Source organism: Rhinatrema bivittatum, chromosome 2, assembly GCF_901001135.1.
Source record: "Rhinatrema bivittatum chromosome 2, aRhiBiv1.1, whole genome shotgun sequence".
Taxonomy (NCBI): domain Eukaryota; kingdom Metazoa; phylum Chordata; class Amphibia; order Gymnophiona; family Rhinatrematidae; genus Rhinatrema; species Rhinatrema bivittatum.
In genome coordinates this window covers 95,072,195-95,097,836 of record NC_042616.1, presented here as the reverse complement: position 1 = coordinate 95,097,836, position 25,642 = coordinate 95,072,195, and the positions used below count along the sequence as shown (strand labels likewise).

The following is a 25,642-nucleotide window of genomic DNA, read 5'->3' as shown; positions in this document are numbered from 1 at the left end:
TTATTTATGCAGATCAGCTAATCAAATATAGCTAAAAATAGGAGGTATAGATGATCTAGTGGTTTAAGAATTGGCCTATGATGATCGAGAAGTCCTTGCCACTGACTTTCTGTGTAGCTTTGGAAACAAATCTTGTTTATCTGCCTTTGTTCTTGGGTTATGACTTTCTGGCTTTGACCTTGGCTTACCCTATAAATCTATAATAATAGATGTACTTTAAAAACAGAAACAACAAGATGGTAAAATAATGTTTTATTCCATGGATGACCAACGCTACCATGCCAAAGTCTAACTTTCCTTATATAGAAAATTGTGGACACAGAAAATTGTACATGTCTCAGGTCAGAATCCTCTTAAACTTTATAGCCGATCACCATAGCATACTGTTAACAACATCCTTCTTTTTGCTGTTTGGCATTTCACGGAAGAAAGCAGCTTTTTTGTTGTCACAACATTTTGATGTAAACTAAAATTAAGGGGGAAAAAAGTGTGTTCAATGAAACATCTTTCGAGAAGATCAAAGTAGCACAACTAACATTCAAAGCTCTAAGATAAAAATAAGAAACACTGAAGAACAATATTAATACATAATTGCCGACAGGACGTGAGATTACTCATGGTACTATGTAAAAATATAGAAACCTGCATCGACATTCGAGCTGTACAAAGAGTAAAATTAGGTACATTAGTTTTTATATTTAAAGCCAGCAGTCCTAAAGAATTCTGGTTTGCAAAGGAGGGTCAGCATGCATGTTGAACACAAGACTAAATAGTTGACTGGGGCTTTTACAAATAGCTTACATTCCATATCTACAATGAAATGAAATATACAACATGAACACTGGCTGTACATTTGGTCAAAATCAATGTAATTGGGCCATCAAAATGAATGCTAACCTGGCGGGACAAAGGGCTGAACAATTTCCAACTGAAAACATTCTTGAAAGGTTACATAAAAGGTAGTGATCATGGTGATGTTGCGGAGTTTCAACAAGCTTGCTGTGATCTAATAAATGCTTTTCTTAAACTCAAATATTAGATATACAGTTGATTATTTATAATGAAGGAGATGCATTAACCAAATTCAAAATGAAATTTCATGGCATATCTGTACAGTAATTTAAGTACTTCTTTAACTATGGTAGAAAAAAAGGCTTGCTAATCTGTCATTAGTATCTACAATATCTGAAGCAAACATCCTCTAAAACAGCACACTGGTTTCAGTCTCTTCCATTGCATGAAATAAACAAAGGGATGATCTAATTCAAATAAAAAAAGACACTGGAAATAAGCCCTGAACCTGTGTAAAAAAATAGGCATAATGACTTAATGTTATACACTATTTTACTTGGAAAGATAGCTTGTAAAAGTCTTTGCTCGTCAAAGCAGCCCCATAGCAATGATGCATCTTTGAAGTGTGGCGAACAGCAAGCAAAACTCTGAATTAGTGTCTTTGAAATAATTGTGCTATAATCTTTTCCACATATTAGTTTTGTCTGACACAAATGACTTCTTAATATGGTACAGTTACAAGGACGGTGGGCTTTTACTGATACTGGTTAGTTTCTTGGAATGGAAAACAGGGCACTTGTAATTTTAAAGCAGTCCTGGAGGTGGTCCTCAGGGGTAACACACCAGTGGTTTGGCGGCCACAGAATGATAACAGCGCCGTCCAACGGCAGCTTCTGCTGAGTTCACCATGCTTCAGGTTCCTCCATCCAGGAAGAAGCTCAGTCAGATAAGCAGTCAGGGACACTGCTTTCAGTTTTGTTAAATACATGCTAAATGTAACTTTTCTTTTGTTTTTTTTTTTTGTTTCACCCAGGAACACGATTCAGTTGCATATTGTTAGATAAAGAACAGCTGTACGCTGAGCATGAGCAAAGGTTAATCTTCCTCCTCTTCTTCTTCCATTGCGGCTACTGGAATTTTGTCTTGACTCCTGAAACATTCCTTAAAGAAATTTATAATTGACTTATGCAAGTGTTGCTCCACTGCGGTGTTGCTAATGTAATGATTTTCATCTGGGTATATCTGCAAAGGAAGAATATGGTGTTACAGTGGAGAGACTGACTCTGCGGCGAAGAAATGGGCCACTCATTAGTATTCTTTCTGAACCTTATCTTGGGCTGTGTAGAGTGGTTTACAGAAGCATAAAGCACCCCATGTGACCAGAGATTTGTGTCTGCTTTGGAACGAGTGCATTTACTCTCCACTGGTGTCTCTCAAGCCGGTTCTGGAGCACCCCCTAGTTTTCAGGAGCTCTACAATGGATGGGCTGCTAGATGCCCAGATCGGTCTCACAAGCTCCTTCTGCAATTTCACATGGTCTGCTTGTGTTGTAACTACTTTGAATCTATTTGTGTCTTGTGCAGATTTAATCAGTTCACTCCTTGCTCCCCTTTCCAGATTGTTAATGAGTAAGTTAAATAGCACAGGTTCCCATATAGATCCCTGGGGAACTCCATTATTTAACTCTCTCAACTCAGTAAAGTGGCCATCTACACCTACTTTAAGTTTCCTATTTTTTAACCAGTTACCAATCCACAGTAAGCCAGTCTGCTATTCCATGACCTTTTAGTTTTCTGAGGAGTCTTTATCAAACACTTTCTGACAGTCCTAATATACTATGTTAATCAGCTTACCCTTATTCACACATTTCAAAGAATCCAAATAGGTTAGCTAAATCTTTGCAAAACCTATGCTTATCTGCATGGTCAGATCTGTACCCGGCACAGACATCAAGCTCACTGGTCTATAATTACTTGGCTCTCCCCTGGAGCCCTTTTTAAAAACTGATGTTACATTACTTTTAGATCTAAATACATATACACTAGAGAAAAGGCAGGATGGGGAGATAGGATAGAGAAGGTGTCAATGCATAGCAGGCAGGTCTCTTTCAATGGAAGTGAGATTCTGGAATGAGGGGGTCTTGGGATGAGAATGAAAGGGAGTAGCCTGTGGAGCAATCTATGGAAGTATTTCTTTACAGCAGCAGTTCTCAACCAGTGTGTCGCGGCTCCCGGTGTCCCACTGCCCCGCTTGTGCTTCCCTTCTCCCCGAAGAATGGAGAGACGCTGCGCACCACCGCTGGCTGAAGAGTGGAGAGACCTGTGTGCCGCCGCTGGAGGCCAGGCCGGTGGCGGCTGGAGAGATGTTGCACGCTGCCAGAGGTCAGGCCAACAGTGGCTGATAAGCGGAGGCCAGACTATTGGAGCAAACAATGAGAAGAGGCTCCATGTGAGCTTGTGTGTGTGAGAGAAGGTGCCTGGGTGCGTGAGTGGCAGCTTTGTGTGTGTGTGGTACAATGGGTGCATAAGAACATAAGAAATTGCCATGCTGGGTCAGACCAAGGGTCCATCAAGCCCAGCATCCTGTTTCCAACAGAGGCCAAACCAGGCCACAAGAACCTGGCAATTACCCATACACTAAGAAGATCCCATGCTACTGATGAGTGGCAGCTTTGGGTGTGTGTGTGATAGAATGGGTGCCTGGGTGCATGAGTGGCAGCTTTGTGTGTGTGTGTGTGATAGAATGGATGCCTGGGTGCGTGAGTGGCAGCTTTGTGTGTGTGTGTGTGTTAGAATGGTGCTTGGGTGCCTGGGTGAGAGCTTGTGTGTGTGGTAGAATGGGTGCCTGGGTGCATGAGTGGCAGCTTTGTGTGTGTGTGTGTGTGTGTGTGTGATAGAATGGGTGCCTGGGTGCATGAGTGGCAGCTTTGTGTGTGTGTGTGTGATAGAATGGATGCCTGGGTGCGTGAGTGGCAGCTTTGTGTGTGTGTGTGTTAGAATGGTGCTTGGGTGCCTGGGTGAGAGCTTGTGTGTGTGGTAGAATGGGTGCCTGGGTACATGAGTAGCAGCTTTCTGTGTGTGTGTGTGGTAGAATGGTGCTTGGGTGCATGAGTGAGAGCTTGTGTGTGTGTGGTACAATGGGTGCATGAGTGGCAGCTTTGTGTGTGTGTGTGATAGAATGGGTGCCTGGGTGCGTGCATGGCAGCTTTGTGTGTGTGTGTGGTAGAATGGGTGCCTAAGTGCGTGGGTAGTAGAATGGGTGCCTGGATGCGTGAGTGGCAGCTTTGTGGGTTGTGGTAGAATGGGAGCAAGAGCATTTGTGTGTGATTGAGAGCTTGTATGTAGGTGACAGAGCATGTGTGTGATTGAGAGAGAGACTAGTCAGAGGTGATGTATTTCTGTGAGAGAGAGACTGGTCAGGAAGATGACTGGTGTGTGTGTATGTGTGTGTGAGACAGAGACTGGTCAGGGAGGTGATTGGTGTGTGTATGTGTGTGTGAGAGACAGAGACTGGTCAGGGAGGTGACTGGTGTGTGTGGGGGAGACAGAGAATAGTCAGCGAGGTGACTGGTGTCTGTGTGAGAGAGACAGTCAGGAAGGTGACTGGTGTCTGTGTGAGGGAGAAAGAGACTGGTCAGTGAGGTGACTGGTGTCTGTGTGTGAGAGACAGAGATTGGTCAGGAAGGTGACTGGTGTGTGTGGGTGTGAGAGACAGAGATTGGTCAGAGAGGTGACTGGTGGGTGTGTGTGGGTGTGAGAGACAGATTGGTCAGGGAGGTGACTGGTGTGTGTGTGAGAGACAGAGACTGGTCAGGGAGGTGACTGGTGTGTGTGTGTGGGTGGGTGTGAGAACCAGAGACTGGTCAGGAAGGTGACTGGTGTGTGTGGGTGTGAGAGACAGAGATTGGTCAGAGAGGTGACTGGTGGGTGTGTGTGGGTGTGAGAGACAGATTGGTCAGGGAGGTGACTGGTGTGTGTGTGAGAGACAGAGACTGGTCAGGGAGGTGACTGGTGTGTGTGTGTGGGTGTGAGAGATAGAGACTGGTCAGGGAGGTGACTGGTGTGTGTGTGTGGGTGTGAGAGACAGAGATTGGTCAGGGAGGTGACTGGTGTGTATGTGTGTGTGTGAGAGAGACAGAGACGGGCCAGGGAGGTGACTGGTGTGTGTGTGTGAGAGAGAGACAGAGACGGGTCAGGGAGGAGACTGGTGTGTGTGTGTGTGAGGAAGATATTCTAGTTAGGGAGGTTACTGGTCTGTGTGAGACAGAGACTGGTTGTGACTGGTTGTGGGCCCTAAGGAAGAGGACTGTGAGGACATAGCTTCAGCAGCCACTGCTGCTTCTGGTGAGTGCTATTGACCTGCAAGGGAAAGGAGTAGGAGAGTTGCTGGAGAGGGTAAGCAAAGGCGGCTTTTTATTTTTCTTGATTAACTGCCATTTTAATTATTGGGTATTATGTCATTACTAGCATGGATGTTCAGTGGGTTACTATGTCACACTCAATAACAGACATAAGGTAGGCCAGATTTACATGGAATGATAGAAGCCTTATATGGACAAGAGTAATAATGGCGTATAGAAGAGATGGCTCACCATGTCTCAAGGCCAGCCAGGACACATACATAAGCCTAATTTCCTGCCCAGGGAAGTTGAGCTCCTTGTTAAGGAAGTGATGAAGGCTTACAGTGCTCTGTATGGCGAGAGGGTCAAAACTGTGGGCTCCTACCAAAGAAAACACATCCGGGAGTGCATTTGGCAAAAGATCAATGCTGTTTTTAAAAACAACAGGAGCGTGGCTGAATTATGCCACAAATGGTACTAAGATCTGCGCCGTCTTGTCAAAAGGAAACAGGCACGGAAGGAAGCAGAGGGCCCTGACTCACAGGTCACCTTCACAGCGGCGGAGAGGATGGTGCTGTCCATCATCTCACAGTCAGCTGTGACTGGGGTGGGAAACCTGGACACCTCAACAGCCTGACCAGCAGCACGGTGAGTAATTTATATAAGATACCTAGTGCTAATGTATGTACATGGCATATAGCTAGTGTGGTCATACCTACTATCATGATGTAGGCCACAAGTGCCCACAGAGAAGAGTGCCATCCAGCCCTTGGGTCCAAAGCCTCTGGGGTGAAGAGTAGGGCACTGCACTAAAAGCTTGGTGTTTGCTGTATGAGGCATGATATTATAGTTGGACCTGTGTTCTGGACATAGAGGGCGTGCCTTTTTAGTAGGAGACTGGTACTCACCTCCAGACCCAATGAAACAGATTATTATTTGCCAGGTTTCCTAATCAACCATATGATCTCAACGTGATAAAAGAGCTTGAAGTGCACCAGGTCTAGAGCCAATAAGTAACACTTTCAAATACCTCAGCAGCTAGGCAGGCAGAGTTAAAGTCCGTGGTAACACAAATGATATATTTGGAAGGGGTACACTATTTATATGTTCATGGGAGTATAAGGAAGGGCAGAAAGAGAAGTTGAGGACCTGCATTGATTGTTACCATAGACATTCTTTAGACACTTACACACCTATGATGTGAAACTTCAACATATACCATGTTTATTGTTGCAGGGAGCGGAGGCGAACCAGAGGCACATAGTTAAGCTCTGGAATTCATTGTTAGAGGATGTGGTTATAGCAGTTAGTGTAGCTGGGTTTAAATAAGGTTTGGATAAGTTCCTAGAGGAAAAGTCGATAAACTGCTATTAATGAATAAGCAATTTTGAAGAAACAATGAAACTTGCTAATATGTATCTTGAGATAATTAAACAGCTCTTAAATCAGATGGAACTGGTAATAAACATCGACAAAACGGAATTCCTACACCTTGAACGTAAAAACATACACCACATCCAACCAACACTCACAACTAAAAATAACCAAACCGCTGAGCTAGCAACTAAAGTACGAAATCTAGGAGTAATAATTGACCCTGAGCTAACATGAAACAACAATGGCGCCGATAGCCTTTGCCCTTACTATGTCACAGGGGCTACCGGTGCCATTGGTCAGCCCCTGTCACATGGTAGGAGCACAAAATGGCACCAACGGCCATGTGACAGGGGCTGACCAATGGCACCGGTAGCCCCTGTGACATACCGTGTTTCCCCGAAAATAAGACATCCCCCAAAAATAAGACCTAGTAGAGATTTTGCCGAATTCCTAAATATAAGACCTCCCCTGAAAGTAAGCCATCCCTTGTAAACAGGGGTGGATTGACCTATCGGGGGATCGGGCTTCCCCCGGTGGGCCGGTCAATCCTGTGATGTCATTTTTTTTTTTTTTTTAAATAAAGTTTCCAAGGTATTAGGGGCAGACGCGAGCAGTGGTATCCCGAGGGGAGCCAATGCCCCCGGGCACAAGGAGGCTCATGCGGCCGCTGAGCCTCCTTGCCTGAAGAAAAAGATTGTGTTCAAACGCGCTGATGCTCTTCCTCCTTCCTGCCTGTGCGCCCCGGAAGTAAACGTTGCCGGAGCCACGTGGGCAGGAAGGAGGAAAAGCATCAGCGCGTACAGAAGAGGAGGAGCTGCCGCGGGCTGCTGCAAATCCCAAGTCGCAGCGGCCCAAGAAGAGGAAGAGGCCCGGTAGCAGGACCGAGGAAGAGGAAGAGGAGGCCCCGGTAGCAGGGCCGAGGAAGAGGAAGAGGCCCGGTAGCGAGGAAGAGGCCCGAGAAGTTCAGGGCCGCTGCAGAGCCCATCCTGCGGCGACCCGCGAAGAGGAGGCCCAGAGGTGAGAGAGAGGCTGAGGGTCTGTAGAGGGTGTGTGCGTGCGTGTATGAGATGAGTTGAGAGATTGTGTGTGGGAGTGAGGATCTGAATGTTTGCAGAGGCAGCATGTGAGAGCCTCTGTGTGTGTGAGAGAGACAGCGTGTGACGGTGAGAGCCTATGCTTGAGCAAGAAAGCATGTGGGAGTGAGAGACAGCCTGTCTGTGTGAGAGTCAGACAGCATGTGCCAGTGAGAGACTGTGTGTATGAATGATTGTATGAGAGACAGCATGTGACAGTGAGAGCCTGTGTGTGTGAGAGAGAAATGCATGTGAGAATGAGAACCTGACTGTGTTTGAGGGAAGAAGATGGAGAGAAAAGAAATACGGAAGAAAAAAGGACAATATAAAAGGAATTGGCAAAAAAATAAGAAAGGGAAGGTGGGGAAAAAAAAAGCCTGTGACCAACCGATTAGAAAACTAACATCAGCCAGCAAAGGTAAAATAAAAAAATAAATTACTTTTTAGTGATTGGCACATGTAATCTTTGGGAATGTGCAAGAATAGCACTTTCTCTATGCGGATCTCACAATGTACAAGATCAGCATGGAGGAAGTGGAAGCCCACGGGGCCTGCACAGAGGAGGCAGCAGAATGGGCTTCAGTGTCAGTAGCAGCAATCGGCGCCTCCCCAATAGCCATGTGGCAGCAGTGACAGTGGCAGCAAGATTACTGACATCTGGGGATGGTGGCAGTACCAGTCGGGGGACCCCTTCCAAGCAGTGTGCAGAGGTTCAAAAGCAGCAGAGTCAGCCCAAGCTGACTACCATGAATGCTGCACACTCCTACCTCTCTCTGACAGCACACTGGTGGGACATGGCTGACGCAGGGGCAGCCAGCAGCTCAACGGTATTAGACATCCCCTGAAAATAAGGCCTAGTGCATCTTTGGTAGCAAAAATTAATATAAGACACTGTCTTATTTTCGGGGAAACAGGATAGTAGGTCAAAGGCTATCGGCGCCATTTTGAATCCAGCAGCCGAGGGTGTGAGTGCAGGGGGATGGCTCCCGGACCCCCCGCTGGACCACCAGGGAGTTTTGGTAAGTCTTGGGGGGGGGGGGGGGTCAGGAGGGTGGGGGTTGTAATTTAATTTTAGCGGGGAAACGAATAGGAATTAACGGATAAATGTATCGGTGGGTCCCCTTGCTGAATGCAACGTATCTGCCCCCCCGACGAATACGAATCCCGAATGCAACATATGGCGTCCCTCTGCACATCCCTAAACCCTACATGTGAGTAAAAAGTGCCTGGAAACATTGTCCCAATGAGGCTGGTTTGAAAATTACACCCCACTTAATTGTCTTTTTTTACCCCTAGTTCTGTGTATTGTGTGTGTGTGTGTGGGGGGGGGGTTTGAATAGTATATGGTGAGCATACTGAAATGGAGTACTGACACATTTTAATGGGACTTCATCACCTCCCGCTGCTGCTGCTGTTGAAACTGCCAGCCCCTCTCCTCTCCTTCCGTGAAGGCCTCAAGTCCCTTACCAGGCTGCCTCCCCCAGTGCACTGCCTGTGAAGTAGCCGGAGGAAGCTGCAAAGAGGCCACAGAGAGAAGAGAAGGGCACCACGACGAAGTATCGGGGTGCCCGGGAATAATATGGGTGCCAGGCACCCGCCGTGCCGGTACCCGGGGGGGGGCCGCTGTGCGCGCGCACCCGCGCCAGCGCACCTGCCCATTGTTCGTTGTCCCCAGGAAGTATCCTGTCCTCGGGGAGGCGGGGTGGGAGAGGCGAACCAATCGGCAGGCATCCTGCCGATTAGGTCACCTGGGATAGTCGGCAGCTCCCTTTTTGCTACTTCACAGGCAGTGCACTGGAAAAAAGTAGTGGTGTAATTTATAAGCCCTTCTTATTTGAACCTTCAATTATCTACAGTTGGTGACTAATGGAGATACGTGATAGGACTGATAGACCATTCTGAATGATCTCAGAAAAAGATCAGAATTCAGAGTTTTTTTCATGCCTACCACATGGTGTGCTCTCTCAGATTTTTTGTGAATAAATGTGTAAATAAGTGTTAAAGTGCTGATGTTAGAGGTGGAACTTGAATTTCAGATTGAAATCTAAAGCTACTTAAATTTAACAAAAGCAAGGAAGCTACTATAGAGATGCCGAGGAGGTGCTAGGGTCAAATGTGCGCCCCTGGAGCCTCCTTGGCAGCGGACGCCCAGGAGAGGTGGCTGTCAGCGGGTTAGGAAAACAGATGCTTAATTTTACGAGCATCTGTTTTCTTAACCTGTGCAGCCTAAAAAAGTACACTTTTTTAGGCTGCTCAGAAATTAATGCCTGCTCTTGGCAGCCTAGGTTTCAGGTCCATTTTTTGATACATTGGCTAGGAGTTGAACCCAGGTTAGGTGCTTGGAAGGCAGCCATGCTCACCACTATACCACCAATGCTGGTTGGCTGTACCTAGCTATGTGTAAGTCAGCCCGAGTCACTTAACTGTGTGTGTGTGTGTGTGTGTGTGTGTGTTGGGGGGGGGGGGGGGAGGGGGCATTTTGGATGCGCAAATACCCTTATGAAATAAGGGGGTTATGGATGCACATCCAAAACCTGCCTCTAACCACGGGTTAAACAGTGCACTGGCTGAGCACGCTGTATTGGATCGGCCTGTTTGTGCTGATGCTGCACTATATTGTAGAAATGCAGTATCAAAGGACAGATGCTATATTGCAATTTCATAGCTCTAAAAATCATTATATAATATTAGGGCACTTTTCTTCCTTTCTGGCTACCGTAAGATGTATGTAAAAATACTACTGAGTAGGACAACATGCTTATTTCATTCAACACACAGGAGGGAGAAAACAAAAGAATCAATTTTATACTTCTGCAGGGCAATTATCAAAATCAATTTACCTGGGTAGACTGGCCTGGCTGAAAACAGCCCTCTGTCCAGCTATAAGCACTCATGACTTCTAGAGCATGCATTTCTTTAGCTGGATGAAAAAGATGAGTTCCAGGTGGGGGGTTTCAATTGGGTGAGGAAAACAGTACAAGTATGTACATGGGATTTTCAAAAGTACGCAAGCTATTTTACCTATCCCCCCCATCCTTCCCTCAGCCCATCTGCACAAATAGCAGGTGTAAGGTACTCTGTGAATAGTGTATTCTTCTGTACTACCCGGGTAGTGTTATAAGTGTGTACGTACTTTGCAATTATGCAGGCTACTGAAAATACTCCCCCCTCCCCACCCAACCCCAATCTGTGAATTTTAACGTCTATATTCAAAGGGGCGGATTTTAAGAGCCCTGCTCGCCTAAATCCGCCTAAATCCGGGCGGATTTAGGCGAGCAGGGCCCTGCGCGCCAGTGCGCCTATTTTACATAGGCCTACCGGCGCGCGCAGAGCCCCGGGACTCGTGTAAGTCCCGGGGTTTTCTGAGGGGGCGTGTCGGGGGCGGGCCCGGTCGGCGCAGCGTTTTGGGGGCGTGTCGGCAGCGTTTTGGGGGCGGGCCCGGGGGCGTGGTTACGGCCCGGGGTGGTCCGGGGGCGTGGCCACACCCTCCGTACGCGCCCCCAGGTTGCGTCCCGGCGCGCTAGCGGCCCGCTGGCGCGCGGGGATTTACGTCTCCCTCCGGGAGGCGTAAATCCCCCGACAAAGGTAAGGGGGGGTTTAGACAGGGCCGGGCGTGGTGGGTTAGGTAGGGGAAGGGAGGGGAAGGTGAGGGGAGGGCAAAAGAAAGTTCCCTCCAAGGCCGCTCCGATTTCGGAGCGGCCTCGGAGGGAACGGGGGTAGGCTGCGCGGCTCGGCGCGCGCCGACTTTACGGAATCCATAGCCTTGCGCGCGCCGATCCAGGATTTTAGCGGCTACGCGCGTATCTACTAAAATCCCGCGTACTTTTGCTTGCGCCTGATGCGCCAGCAAAAGTACGCCAATTTGCGCGGTTTGAAAATCTACCCCAAAGTGTTTGTTAGGGTAATGTTTTGAGATGCCCAGACAAAAACCCAGGATTTGAATGTTTTCTTCCGCTGACCAGCTACAGTTTGTCTGGGTAACTCATTACCTATACAAAACTTAGCCAGATAAGAAAGAGGCAGTGATGAGGGTGTACCAAGGATGAGGTTAAACCGTAGCTGGTGAGTGCTGATATTCGGCGCTATCCGGCTAAATTCAGCAGTGTAAATCTGGTTAGAAAGGCAGCTTCCCTAAAATTACCCGGGTATCCTTAGCCAGGTATATTCAGGAAAACACTTCTCCAGCTATGCTCCGCTGAATATCCTGATGACGTTACCCAGGTATTATTCTTTCCCGCTCACCGGCCTACTATCAACTTCTTTGTTTTAATACATGATTCAAGTAATGAAGGATTGTGATGGAAGACAGATTTAATGATACAGGACCAAAGGCTTCGGCAGTCCATTGCAACAGTTGGGTAAAGCTGTACACAATGTCCTTGGGAACCTTCTTTCCCTTTTCGTAGGGTGGTGATTCACATTTACCTCTTTGTAAAAAAAAAAAATCACATAGGTATTTTTTAGTATCTAGTAGATGACATATGTACATAGTAGCTTTCCTTTTCTGTTACAATCACATTAGTCAACTTCTGTCCTGAGGCAGAACTAGAAACAACGCTTGAACGGGACGTCTAATTTGATCCATGAGACTTAAACTCCAGAATTAAAGGTGGAATCATAGGCCCACTTGTTGTTTTTATATCATTTCCCAGCATAGAACTTTTGTTGCCAACAGCAAGATACCTGAGACTTTTCCAAACATAAAACCCTTATTTCATTTATAGTTAAGGATATACAGTATTTGGCATGTTGATTTTTAACATTTCAAGGCATACACAGGTGTGTGTACTGACATACTTGTTGGCTGAAATGGCGAAAGAAGCATGTACTTACCTGCAATGTGTAATTAGCTTTAGCACTTATTAAATGTGTGATGAGATCTGCTGTGTGTTGGAAGTGGACCTTTTCTGTAAAACAAAGCTTATGTTAGCAAATGGATTGGAAAGACTTCTAAATTAAAAAGATCTTAACTTGTATAATTTTGATCTTTTGAAAGACCTTTATAAGACAGATGAAAGAGTTAATTACCATCTGCTGTAGCATGAATGATCAAAAATTTCTCTTCCTTCAATGATGTCACTCTGCGTGCTAATTTGGCCAGCTGAGAAGACAAATTAAACAGAACACAGAAAGTAGTGCTTAAAAAACTTGCTAAAAATGCCTATTTCCACATAAATTTCATTTTGTGTAATGCTTACTTTGCTTATTTAGTTTAAAAAAATGAAATAAACATATAAAAATACTTCTTGTCAACACCCATCCCTCCCATCTGAAAAAAAATGCTTGGGGCAGAATCTCCCCCTATTCCCAATTACCTGGTCCAGACTGAAGCTTTGGCCTTGCATAGGCTTACGATGCCATGATCTTGGCCTAGACCAGGGGTCGGGAACCCATGGCTCGCGAGCCAGATATGGCTCTTTTGAGGGCTGCATCTGGCTCGCAGACAAGTGTCGCCACACTTTCCCGCTGACCCAGCTGCTCCCCGGACCTCCTCCACCCGGGCTTAAAATGCTGTCAGCCCGGGCGGAACGCGGCAGGACAGCTGGAGTCAGCGGCACCGGCGTGCTCTCTTCTTCCCGCCCCCCTCCCCCGCGGCCCGGAAGAGGAAGTGGAGAGTATCGGGTGCCTGCGCGGCAAGAAGAGGCCATGCTAGTGTGATCTCTTCTTCCCGGCCCGGAAGAGGAAGTGGAGAGTATCGGGTGCCTGCGCGGCAAGAAGAGGCCATGCTAGTGCGCTCGGCATCGGCCCGAAGAAAAGAAGACTGCAGCACGGCTCGGAGGAAAATGAAGAGGTTCAGCCGCGGCCGATGGGACTCCGCCTCCGCGAGGGCTGAAAATGAAGAGGTTAGCGTTGGGAGGAGGCTGCTGCTGCCGCGAGTTCCGGGGGTGGGGGTGGGGGAGAGAGAGAGTGAATGAGCGAATTCACTCTCTCTCTCCCCCACCCCGGGAACTCGCAGCAGCCCTCCTCCCAACGCTAACCTCTTCATTTTCAAGCCCTCGCGGAGGCGGGAGTCCCATCGGCCGTGGCTGAACCTCTTCATTTTCCTCCGAGCCGTGCTGCAGTCTTCTTTTCTTCGGGCCGATGCCGAGCGCTCTAGCGTGGCCTTTTCTTGCCGCGCAGGCACCCGATACTCTTAACTTCCTCTTCCGGGCCGCGGGGGGGGGGGGGGGGGGGGGGGGGGGGCTGTGTGTGTGAGAGATTGCATGTATGTGAATGATTGAGAGCATGTACATGTGAAAGAGAGTTTGTCTGTGATTGAGAGCCTGCCTGTGTGAGAGAGAGAGCATGAATGTAAGTTTACCATTGGGAACCTGTATGTGTAAGTTTGTGATTGAAAACCTGTTTGTGTGAAAGAGTATGTGTGTATGATTGAGATCCTTTGTGTGTGAGAGAAATCATGTGTATGTATGATTAAGAGCCTGTGTGTATAAGTAAGAGAGAGATCATGTGTGTCTGTGTGTGATTGAGAGCTGGTTTAGGTGATGGAGCATGTGAGTATGTGATTGAGAGCCTGTGTTTAAATGAGAGAGAGGACATGTTTGTAACAGTGGCGTAGCCACGGGTGGGCCTGGGTGGGCAGGTGCCCACCCAACTTAGACCCAGGCCCACCCAACTGGCACCGGAACTGCAAGGCTGTCGCGGGATCCCATCCCCGCGACAGCGAACAAGAGAACCCACGCCTCGCGTGCCATCACGGCACACATGGGGAAGAGCTGCTGCAGCCATATGGCCAAATGATCTTCCTGTTTGGGAGGGGAGTGGAAGCGCCGCGCGCAGCTTCCGCTTCCTCCCCCCAATGCAGGAAGATCAGCTGGCCTCTCCTGCTGCCACCCGTTCTCCTGCTATCTTCGGGCCAAACGGCCCGCCGAACTTCCTGTTTGGGGGTGGGGGAGCGGAAGCGCCGCGCACAGCTTCCGCTTTCTCCCCCCAAAGCAGGAAGATCAGCTGCCTCTCCTGCTGCCACCGGCCTCCTGCTATCTTCGGGCATCGGGCCGATCTTCCTGCTTGGGGGGGGAGGAAGCGGACGTTGTGCGCTGCGCTTCCGCTCCCCCCCCCCAACAGGAAGTTCGGCGGGCTGTACGGCCCAACGCCCGAAGATAGCAGGAGTCCGGTGGCAGCAGGAGAGGCAGCTGATCTTCCTGCTCTGGGGGAGAAAGCGGAAGCTGTGCACGTGCTTGAATGTGTATGTGTGGATGAGAATGGGAGTGTGTGTGGGTGAAAACTGGAGCCTGGGTGTGTATGTGGGTGAGAATGGAAGCTTGAATATGTGGGTGAATGGGAGCTCGAATGTGTGTATGTGTGGTTGAGAATGGGAGCCTGGGTTTGTGGGTGGGTGAGAATGGGAGCTTGAATGTGTGTATATATGGGTGAGAATGAGAGCCTGGGTTTGTGTGGGTGGGTGAGAATGGAAGCTTGAATATGTGGATAAGAATGGGTGCTTGAATGTGTGTATGAGAATAGGATCTTAAATGTGTATATGTATGGATGAGAATGGGAGCTTGAATATGTGTGGGTGAGACTGGGAGCATGGGTTTGTGGGTGAGACTGGGAGTCTGGGTTTATGTGTGTGGGTGAGAATGGGTGCCTGGATGTGCGTGTGTGTGTGCATAAGAATATAAGCCTGGGGAGGGGTGAGAAAGTGAGAACTTGTATGTGTGTCTGCAGAGAATGTGAGCTTGGGGGGGGGGGAGAGAGCATATGAGAGTGACAGCTTGAGTGTGTGGGAGGGAGTCTGTGAGAGAAAGCGTGTATGTGTGTGTGTGTGTGTGTGTGTGTGTGTGGAAGGGAAGAAGACAGTAATAGAAGAAAGACACTGAAAAGGAATTAGGAAATGAGCTATAAGGGAAAAAGAGACCAGGACCAACTGATTAGAAAAATACAAAGATCAGACAACAAAGGTAAAAATATATATCTATATTTTGAGATGTTAGCAATTTAAATATAAGCAACACAACCGCTCTCTCAAAATTTATGGACAGGTAGGAGCCGTGTATAAAATCGTAATAATAAGAAGGCTAAAGTACCACAAATCACCGTGAATTATGTTTGAATCATTAAGTAAACCTCATACTTAGGCGTAGATGTGAATGCTATGCTGCATAATTTGGCATTATTTATCAGTAAAAAAACAATTAGTAGACCTGCATGCCTACAGCCCACCCATGTTAACCTTGTGCCCACCCAAAAAATCAATTCTGGCTACGCCACTGGTTTGTAAGCATGTGAATGAGAGTCTGTGTGTGAGAGAAAAAGACAGCATGTATTTATGTGATTGAAAGCCTGTGTGTGTGTGTAAGCGTGAAAAGATAGACAGCATGTGTGTAAATGTGTAATTAAGAGCCTATATAAGTGAGAGAGAAAAAACATGTGTATATGTGAGTACTGAGAGCATGTGTGTATAGGTGTGTCATTGAGAGCCAGTGTGAGAGAGAGCGCTGGTATGTAACTGAGAGAGAAGAGAAAGTTCCAAGCAAACCACCCCACCTCCTGCTAATTCAGAACAATCTCAGGACACCTGGATATCAAACGTTCCCAGGTATGCAGAGCAAAAAAATTTTGTATCCTTATTATTTTTCATTACTGGGTCTTTGTGTCTGCTATTTTGAAATATTTTGTTGGTATCTGGAAATGTTTTATATGAGTTTTTAATTATTGGATATTCCACTCATCAGCTGTTTCGAAATATGTTCTTTTTGTTAGTACAGTTTTACTGCTGATGATTTTATATTTCTTGATTTGTTTTATAAGGATGGGTGATGTTTCTTTTTTCCTTTGTTACACTGCATACAGAGACTCGGGCTTGTTGCAGTTTCCAATTCAGTTTTTGTCTGCATGCTTCTTGTTATGCGTTTTGGTCTCTTTATTCTATGTTAGGTGAGGGACAGCACGTGATTCAGGTGAGGTTTTCTGCTGGCGTGTAGTTTCTGTGTAGGACTCTATAGCAGCCTGACTTGGTCCGTTTTCCTAATAGGAGATGTATTGGTGTCTTAAGGCCTGGTGTAATATTTTCAGAGACTTATTGTACTTTAAAAGTGGGATCTTACATAAAATGCACACATTTACTTGTATTTAGTTTTAAACATATTGTATGGCTCTCATGGAATTACATTTTAAAATATGTGGTGTTTATGGCTCTCTCAGCCAAAAAGGTTCCTGACCCCTGGCCTAGACCCTACTCAAGACCCAGGCTTGGAGGCCTAGGCCAAGGCCCTGGTCCAAGCCCAATGCCGGGATCAGGTCTAGAGTCCAAATCCCAATGCCTAGGCCTTGGCCTAGGCCAGGGCCTGAGCTCATTCTGGACGATGGGTCCCGAAGCTTGGCCTCGGTCCTAATTAGGCCCTGGCCTAATTGTAGGAGCTCGGTCTGGAGTCCAGGTCCCAGCACCTGCACCTCAGCCTATGACAGGACAAGGGGCCCAGGCCCAATGCAGGGCCGAGCCCAGAGGCCGGGTCCCAATTCCTGGGCCTCTGCCCAGGGTCAGGTCCAGCTGCTGGAGCCCAGGCCTTATAGATCCACCATCTTCTTAATTCTTCATCTTCTTTCTCAAAATGTTGCCGTCTGCTGGGGACATGCCAGAGTAAATTAACTTCGGTGCATCGTCCTCAGCAGGGGGCACCATTTATTTTGCAAGGCATGGCTCTGGCTAGGCCAAGGCCCAGGTGGAACCTACCTCTGGTTCTGGGCCCAGGCCTAGGACAAGACCCAGGTATCAAGATCCAGCCTGTGAGCCGGGCCCTGGCATTGAGCCTGTGCTTGGGCCAAGGTCTAGGCATTAGGACCGGGCCTGGATGCAGCCCTTGAATTCCCAACAGATAAGGTAAGTGAGGGTCAGGAAATTTCCTGGGCCAGGAACAGAATGCAGGGTTGGAACTGGAGACAGACAGGAGCAGGTGACAGACAGGAGCTGGAGACATGGGCTGGAACTGGGGGCAAGGCCTGGAACTGGAAGCAAGACAGTAGTGGGAGATAAGGACTAGAACTGAAGGCCCACAGGACAGGACAAGGCAAGTTCTGGACAAAAGAAGACTACATCTAGACAGGACAAGACTGGGACTCGCCAGGTCGCAACTAGGACTGGAGAGGAACAGGGTAAGGAAAATACAAGCACAAGTAACCAGGAACTAAGGCACAACAAGGTACCCATATGACAAAACAAAGAGCCAGCAGACAAGAAGGCCTAAGCAGGCCATAAGGCAGGGCAAGGCGAGACTAGAAAGCACATAGGCCACAAGGCAGAGCAAGATGACGAAGGAGGTTGCAGACTAAGGGGAGAAGGCAAAGGAGACCATAGGACAAGGCAAAAAGGCCAAGGAAGCCACAAGGCAAGGCAGGAAGGCCAAGGAGGTCATAAGACAAGGCAAAACGGAAGGCCACAGGGGCTACACAGAAGCAAGGCAAAATGGGCCAATGCAAGGAGCCAAGGTGACTCATTGAAGAGGTGCCAAGTTCAAAGAAGGGCAGGATTATATAGGGCAGGGCTTGCTGAGTCACGCAGGCATCAAGGAGGCAGCTAGAGTGGGTGTGAGCACTGCTCAATGAGGACCTCTGCTGGTGGGAGGGATGCCTAGCAGCCAGAATTTATACAGTGTTATACAAACTGTGATACATTATAATAGCAATGCCATCTCTTTCATCATGTTATATCCATCTGAACTGCTGGATTCATTACTTGTCATCTGGCCTACACTTTAACACCCTCTATGATTGCTTGCTTGCTAACTATTTGAGAACATCTGACATGCAGAGTGCAGGGTCATAATCCTATGAAGGGAATGGAAGAAACAATATTTAACAGTATACCAGAAGGACATCTTTACTTGAATATTTGAAAATTAGGGGATGGCTATGGAATAAGTACATGGGAAGAGAGAATACTTTTGTGAAGGTGAAGGTGGGGAAGGAAGCCTTCTTTGGGTATAATATCTATGAAAATGGAAGAGATTACAGTGGGTCTGTTTTGCATATGGAGGATGAAATGAGAAATTTGATCAAGGAGATATAAGTATCTGCTTTGGCATTAGTAGGGAGGCGTACAGGCAACCTCACACATCTGAATAGAGAACCCTGATGAGGGCAATTGTAAGTGGATATGTAGATCATGTCATATCCAGTTTCCAGCAATTGTGCGGTCACAGGACAGGCCACAAAAGCTGCCTCTTCCCATGGATCTTGCCCATCTCATCGGAATTGCTACTGGAGACTGGGAGCCCTGCCAGGAAAGTCTTCTACATCCCTTCCTTGCTCCTTGGGGATGACTGGAGCTTTTGACCAAGTGACTATGCATTCAGCATTGCGACTGAAAGCTGCAGTAAGGCCTGAGCAGCAAGAGAAGAGGAAGCAGCTTGACATGTCGCTGCTGCTCTTCTGCTTTTTCTGTCACCAATCAATATGGTAGAGGGGCAGTTAAGGAATACTCAGGAAGAGGATGGGGTAGGGGTTTGAATAGAAAATCTTGCGTGATGGGTTGAATAGAAATAAGTGAAGGGATGGGGTGCAAGACAAGAGTGAGGGGGTTTGGGGTATGGCAAGAATGAGATGATGCATGGTGGGAATAGGAGTGAATGAAGAGATGTGTGGAGGGCCAGGTGTGAATGAGGATATTGGAGATGTGTGGGGAGGACAGGGATTGAATGAGAGGATAGGGAAAGAATGAGGGGTTGGTATGTGGCAACAGTGAATGAGGGGATGAGAGAGTGTGGGAGGAGGAAAAGTGAATAAGGAGATGTGGCAAGAGTGAGGAAATGGGGTAAGAGTGAAATAGGAGATCAGAGTGGGTGCAGGAGGAAGTAGGAAGAGTAAACCATGGATTGAAAGTTGTGGAGAGAGGGAACGTGAATAAGGGGATGGGGCAAGAGAGTAAATGAAGGGAAGAAGCATGAGTGAATAAGAATAGAGGGGGTACACAAGGAGAGAGTGAATGAGGGGATATGAGGGGAGACTGGGGCAAGAGAGTGAATAAGGGAATCCAAGTAGGGAGATGAAGAGTGAATGAAGAGGTTGGAGGCAAGAGTGAGTGAGGGGATCAGAGAAGTTGTGGAGCATGAGTGAGGGGATCAGAGGAGTTGTGGAGCGTGAGTGAGGGGATCAGAGGAGCTGTGGAGTGTGAGTAATGGGATCAGAGGAACTGTGGAGTGTTAGTGAGGGGATCAGAGGAACTGTGGAGAGTGGTGAGTGAGGGGATCAGAGGAGCTGTGGAGAGTGAGTGAGGGGATCAGAGGAGTTTTAGAGTGTGAGTGAGGGGATCAGAGGAACTGTGGAGCTTGGTGAGTGAGGGGATCAGAGGAGCTGTGGAGAGTGAGTGAGGGGATCAGAGGAACTGTGGAGTGTGGTGAGTGAGGGGATCAGAGGAGCTGTGGAGAGTGAGTGAGGAGATCAGAGGAACTGTGGAGTGTGGTGAGTGAGGGGATCAGAGAAGCTGTGGAGAGTGAGCGAGGGGAACAGAGGAACTGTGGAGTGTGGTGAGTGAGGGGATCAGAAGCTGTGGAGAGTGAGTGAGGGGATCAGAGGAACTGTGGAGTGTGGTGAGTGAGGGGATCAGAAGCTGTGGAGAGTGAGTGAGGGGATCAGAGGAGCTGTGGAGCGTTAGTGAGGGATCAGAGGAGCTGTGGAGAGTGAGTGAGGGGATCAGAGGAACTGTGGAGTGTGGTGAGTGAGGGGATCAGAAGCTGTGGAGAGTGAGTGAGGGGAACAGAGGAACTGTGGAGTGTGGTGAGTGAGGGGATCAGAAGCTGTGGAGAGTGAGTGAGGGGATCAGAGGAACTGTGGAGTGTGGTGAGTGAGGGGATCAGAGAAGCTGTGGAGCGTGAGTGAAGGGATCAGAGGAGCTGTGGAGGGTTAGTGAGGGGATCAGAGGAGTTTTGGCGTGTGAGTGAAGGGATCAGAGGAGCTGTGGAGAGTGAGTGAGGGGATCAGAGGAACTGTGGAGTGTGGTGAGTGAGGGGATCAGAAGCTGTGGAGAGTGAGTGAGGGGAACAGAGGAACTGTGGAGTGTGGTGAGTGAGGGGATCAGAGAAGCTGTGGAGCGTGAGTGAAGAGATCAGAGGAGCTGTGGAGGGTTAGTGAGGGGCTCAGAGGAAGGGTTGCAGGAAGAGACCGAGGTGTCTGGAGGGGAACAGAGAGGTATGCCAGAAGGGACTGATATTGAAAGATGGTGCCAGTAAATCATCCCTCTCTTTACTGATCCCTCTTTCTTTTCCTCCTGCACCTCTCTCCCCCTCCGTCTTCTATTCTTATACCCCCTCCTGCCTGAGATTACTTCTCCAGTGTCGTTCTCTCAGATCCCTTTCCCCATCCCCGAGATTAATCTTTTCTCTTTCCAACATCTCTCATCCCAGATCCCTTTTCTCCCAAAGTAGAACCACTAAAATGTCTGAAAATGACTATTCTCATATGTAAACTACAAATATTCTCATATGTAAATATTCTCATATGTAAATATTCTCATATGTAAACTACAAATATTACATTGAGTAAATTTGTCACCCGATTCAACTTCTGGCATAATTTAGCCTTAACTTCTTATGTTTATGGATTTATACATACCTCATACACTCTGGTATCAATTCCATGTAATCCCAAATATCTTTCTGAAAAGGCAGAGGCTTGAAAAAAAATCAAGAAAGTGCATCAGTGATTTATCACTTTGTGTATTTTAACAAAGAATAAGGGTGAACAAACATGTACTAGCTGATCCCTTGTTATGGGTCAAACTTAATACATCTGTAGCCCCCTCATGGGGCACATAAAATGATAGAAAGTCTAAAGCTTGTTTGAAAGCTAAGCACTAGCCTCTGTATTTTTTGAAAGAGTAAATAAATGATTCTCATTTACCCAAACTATTCCACTTATGATTTTATAGACTTTCATCATATCCCCCATCAGCCAGCTCTTTTCCAAGCTGAACAGCCCTAACAGGGGAGCCATTCCATCCCCTTTATCATTTTGGTTGCCCTGCTCTGTACCTTTTCCAGTTCAACTATATCTTTTTTGAGATGCGGCGACCATAATTACACACAGTACTCTAGGTGCGATGTCACCATGGAGCGATACAAAGGCATTATGACATCTTCTGTTTTATTCTCCATTGCTTTCTTAGTAATTCCTAACATTCTGTTTGTTTTTTGCTTTGTTTTTATCTTGATTTCTGACGCACATTGAGCTGAGGATTTCAAAGTACTATCCATGATGACACCCAGATCATTTCCTGGGTGGTAACTCCTAATATGGAATATAACATCATGTAACTACAGTGTCGATTATTTTGCCCTAGATATATCACTTTACACTTGTCCATATTAAATTTCACCTCCCATTTGGATACCCAATTTTCTAGTCTTGCAAGGTCTAAAATTTGATCACCTCACATGTCATTCCTTTTTTCAGATAATTTATAAATGTATTAAAAAGCACAGGTACTAGTACAGATCCTTGAGGCACTCAAGTTACCTTTCTCTACTGAGAGAATTGGCTGTTTAGTCCTACACACTGTTTCCTATCTTTTAACCAGTTTTCAATCCAAAATAGAACATTGCCTTCTATCCTGTCACTTTTTAATTTTCTCAGGCATCTCTCATGAGGGTCTTTGTCAATTGTATTTTGAAAATCCAAATACATTATATCCACTGGCTCATCATTATCCACATGTTTATTAACCTATTCAAAAAATGTAGCAGATTGGTGAAGCAAGATTTCCCTTGTGTAAATCCATGCTGGCTGTGTTCCATTAAACTATATCTTTTTATATGTTCTGTGATTTTGTTCTTTAGAATAGTTTCAACAATTTTTTTCTGGCACTTAAGTCAAACTAACCAGCCTATAGTTTCCCAGATTACCCCTGGAGCCCTTTTTAAGAATTGGTGTTACATTGGCCATCCTCTAATCTTCAGGTACAATAGATGATTTTAATGATAGATTACAAATTAATAGTAAGATCTGAAATTTCATTTTTTGGTTCTTTCAGAGCTCTAGGGTGTAAATCATCTGGCCCAATTGATTTGATACTCTTTAGGTTGTCAGGCTGTCATATTACATCTTCCAGATTCATCATGATTTATCTCAGTTCTTCCGAATCATCACTATTAAATACTACTTTTGTAATAGCTATCTCCCCAATATCAGTCTTGTCTTCACTAAGTGCCCCTTTTATCCCTTGATCATCTAACAGTCCAGCCAACTCCCTCACAGGTTTCTCTATTAATTATTTGATGCTAGCCTATCTGATTTTATTGTCCAGATAATTCTGACTACATGTATGCTTGGCAAGTAGTATCTTGATAAGGGGGTCATAGGTTTAAATGTTTACATAGTACAATTCTTCATGAATTTCTGATATAATTAGTACTGTGACTGATGCTGGGACTTCTGTGAATCACAACAATTTCTTGATTGCTACATTATGAACTCCTTGGTTACTAGTTAGTACTTACCATATAATGTAAAGTCAGTAATGGGGGAAAGAGCAATGCCACATGAAAACATTGGATTTTCTTCATCAGCCGAAAGAAGCAAAGTGCTTAGATATCCTCCATAATCCTAGAGAACAGAATATCAGATACGAGTGTATACATATACATACGGCAAGCCCACCCTTTGTGCCAACTGGGTGGCAATACTATCCACAGATAAACAATTATATTCAGATGAAGAAGCCTGTAATCTAAATTGTTAAATCAGAGACCTGGTAAATCCATGGAGTAAGTAGAATTCTGAAACCTGGATGCCCTGGTTTTATATGTAGGGCTGACAGAGCCCTACGATTCTTTAAAAGAGATAAAATGCCAGCAATGGGAGGTTCTAATGGTATAGATGTTTATCTGAGTGACAGGAAAGTCCATTTCCCAAAGTGTTGGCCAGTGAGCTAATGGTTATAAAGGAGAACCCTTGAGTACTTGGAGAGTCATTGATGAGGGCCCTTAGGAGAGGCAGCAGAGGGGCTGTGCTCTACCAGCAGAGCTCCAGTGAAGAAAAGGATAATCACCTTTTCTTTTTCACAGTGTTCGAATATTGGAGTATTTTGTTGTATTATTCTATTGTGAGTATTTTGTAGTTATACTTTGTTTTATTGTTATTATCTATTGGTATCAGGAGGTATGTTGGTTAGTTTTTTGGTTTTTTTTGTTAATGTTGTAGGTTGGAGCAATTGTCTGTAATAGGTTTTCTGACTGTTTTTCAAAAATAAATACATTTTACTACACCAGTATAACTCCTCTTCTGAAGACACTGCATACAGTCACTGTATACAGTTCAAGCTCTTATTGCTCACATATAAAAGCATTCATTCTACAGCTCTTTTCTTCCACTACTCTCTTTTCTCTTCCTACATCCCTGTTCATGAAAGCCACTCATTGGGCAAATCACTCCTATCTATGCCCTTCTCTTCCACCTGCAGCTCCCAACTCTGAGCTTTGCACCTAAAAATCTTCGGAAAACAGAAAAGGAGTAAGTACTATGACTAGAGCCACTGGTAACAAATTAAGATGGAGTGCTGTACTATTTGACCGAATAAATGTTTGAATGATCTTGAACAGACAAAGAAATAAGAAAGAAAACAAATTACCTTTCCATATACACCAACTCGCATTTTATCTATATATGGTTTTTCCAGCATTTTTCTGAAATTAAAAGCACAGAAGAAAAGAAATTCAGGGCAAAGAAAGTTACAACAATATTAATTTCTAATTAACTATCTTACCTATGAAAGAAGCATATGCTACCAGTCTAAAAATATAATCATCACAAAGGAGGCTCTATGCTTTTCCATAGTAGGCTAGATCTTCTATAATTAAGTTGGATTGGTGTGTCGAGGGATAATATCAAGTGAAAACAGCCAAAAGGGAGAGGCAAGAACAATCCTAAAGGTTTTGTTGTTCTGTGGGGTTAGTAAGGTTATGTTGTGGAGCCACAGGCTGGAGTGCTAGGGGGTGCTCCCGATTCCGGGAAGATGAGCCCAGTTCTACTTAGGGCCATCGCCAACTGGTGCGGATCAGTGGGCACGAGAGAAGCATGCCCCTGCGGTGAGACAGACCTTGTCTGGGAGGCTGGAACAGACAAGGAAAGTCCTTGAAGACTTGGAGCGAGTGAGGAAAGTACTTGTAGACTTGGAGTGAGCGAGGAAAATCCTTGAAGACTTGAAACAAGCGAGGAAAGTCCTTGAAGACTTGAAACATAGTCATAGACACAGAGGGAGCAAGCAAGAACCTACACAGCCCAATGGCTGGTCACTGAACATATGGGGAGCGGGGCCAGCTCGGGAAGTCTCAGAGCACAGGAGTGAAGCAACCCCTTGGATTCTCCAGAGTCAGGACTGGATTCAGGAGCAGATAAAACGTGGAACTTGGAACTCGGATTAAAAACAAGGAATCTCCGGTGGCACGAGTTGTTCAGGACCTGGAGCATCAGGACCGGGATGGGACATTAGACATCAGGACTGGAATGGAACATTGAGACATCAGGACTGGAACGGAACATCAAGACCTCAGGACTGGAACGGAACATCAAGATATCAGGACTGGAACAACGTGGACCAGGCAGGAGCAATGACGAGAAGTCCACAGGAGGCCAGCTCAGGAGAGCTAGCTTCAGCAAGGAACTTGCTCCTTGCCAAGGCACTGGAGGACTGACTGAAGAGCCCTTTTATAGGGCAGGAGAGGCAACACCCTGGGAGGAGTTCCAGCAGGACACCTGTGCTGGCCCTTTAAATCACAGGAGAAGCCGCGAGCCCGCCCCTAGGAGGAAGTAGCTGGAGAGCAGGAGGTGCCGGAGAAGGGCCGCAGGCAAGCCCCGACGCGGAAGTGGCAGCGTCCTGCCGCGAAGGTGAGCTGAGGGGCGGCTTCCCTGCTGCTGGAGAGCCCGAGGACTGAGGCCTCCGGAGTGTGCTGAGGGAGATGATGTCGGCGGCCCAGCCGCAGTGGTAGCAGCGGCAGCGTGGCCTCCGTGCCACTGGAACGAGGTTCAGGGCGGCCTCCGGGCCGTGAGGGAACAGCGGCGGCCCGGGCCACAAAGGTAAGTGCCTCCCATGGCTCCAGCCACGGAAGTAGCGCAACAGGTTACAATCGAGCCATCG

At 46.7% G+C, this 25,642-nt stretch overlaps 1 protein-coding gene across 1 annotated transcript in view; it reads right to left on the bottom strand.

The window, feature by feature from the left end:
- Positions 1 to 328: 328 nt before the first annotated feature.
- Positions 329 to 25,642, bottom strand: part of DPP6 (dipeptidyl peptidase like 6) — a 1,747,714-nt gene continuing 1,722,400 nt past the window's right edge. Inside the window, exons 21-26 of the mRNA XM_029588457.1 lie at positions 24,137 to 24,191; positions 23,007 to 23,112; positions 21,124 to 21,182; positions 12,610 to 12,682; positions 12,415 to 12,488; positions 329 to 2,034 (exon numbers count right to left, since the gene is read on the bottom strand). Coding sequence (XP_029444317.1) covers positions 1,888 to 2,034; positions 12,415 to 12,488; positions 12,610 to 12,682; positions 21,124 to 21,182; positions 23,007 to 23,112; positions 24,137 to 24,191 — 514 coding nt within the window. The 3' untranslated portion in view covers positions 329 to 1,887. The remainder of the gene's footprint in view (positions 2,035 to 12,414; positions 12,489 to 12,609; positions 12,683 to 21,123; positions 21,183 to 23,006; positions 23,113 to 24,136; positions 24,192 to 25,642) is intronic.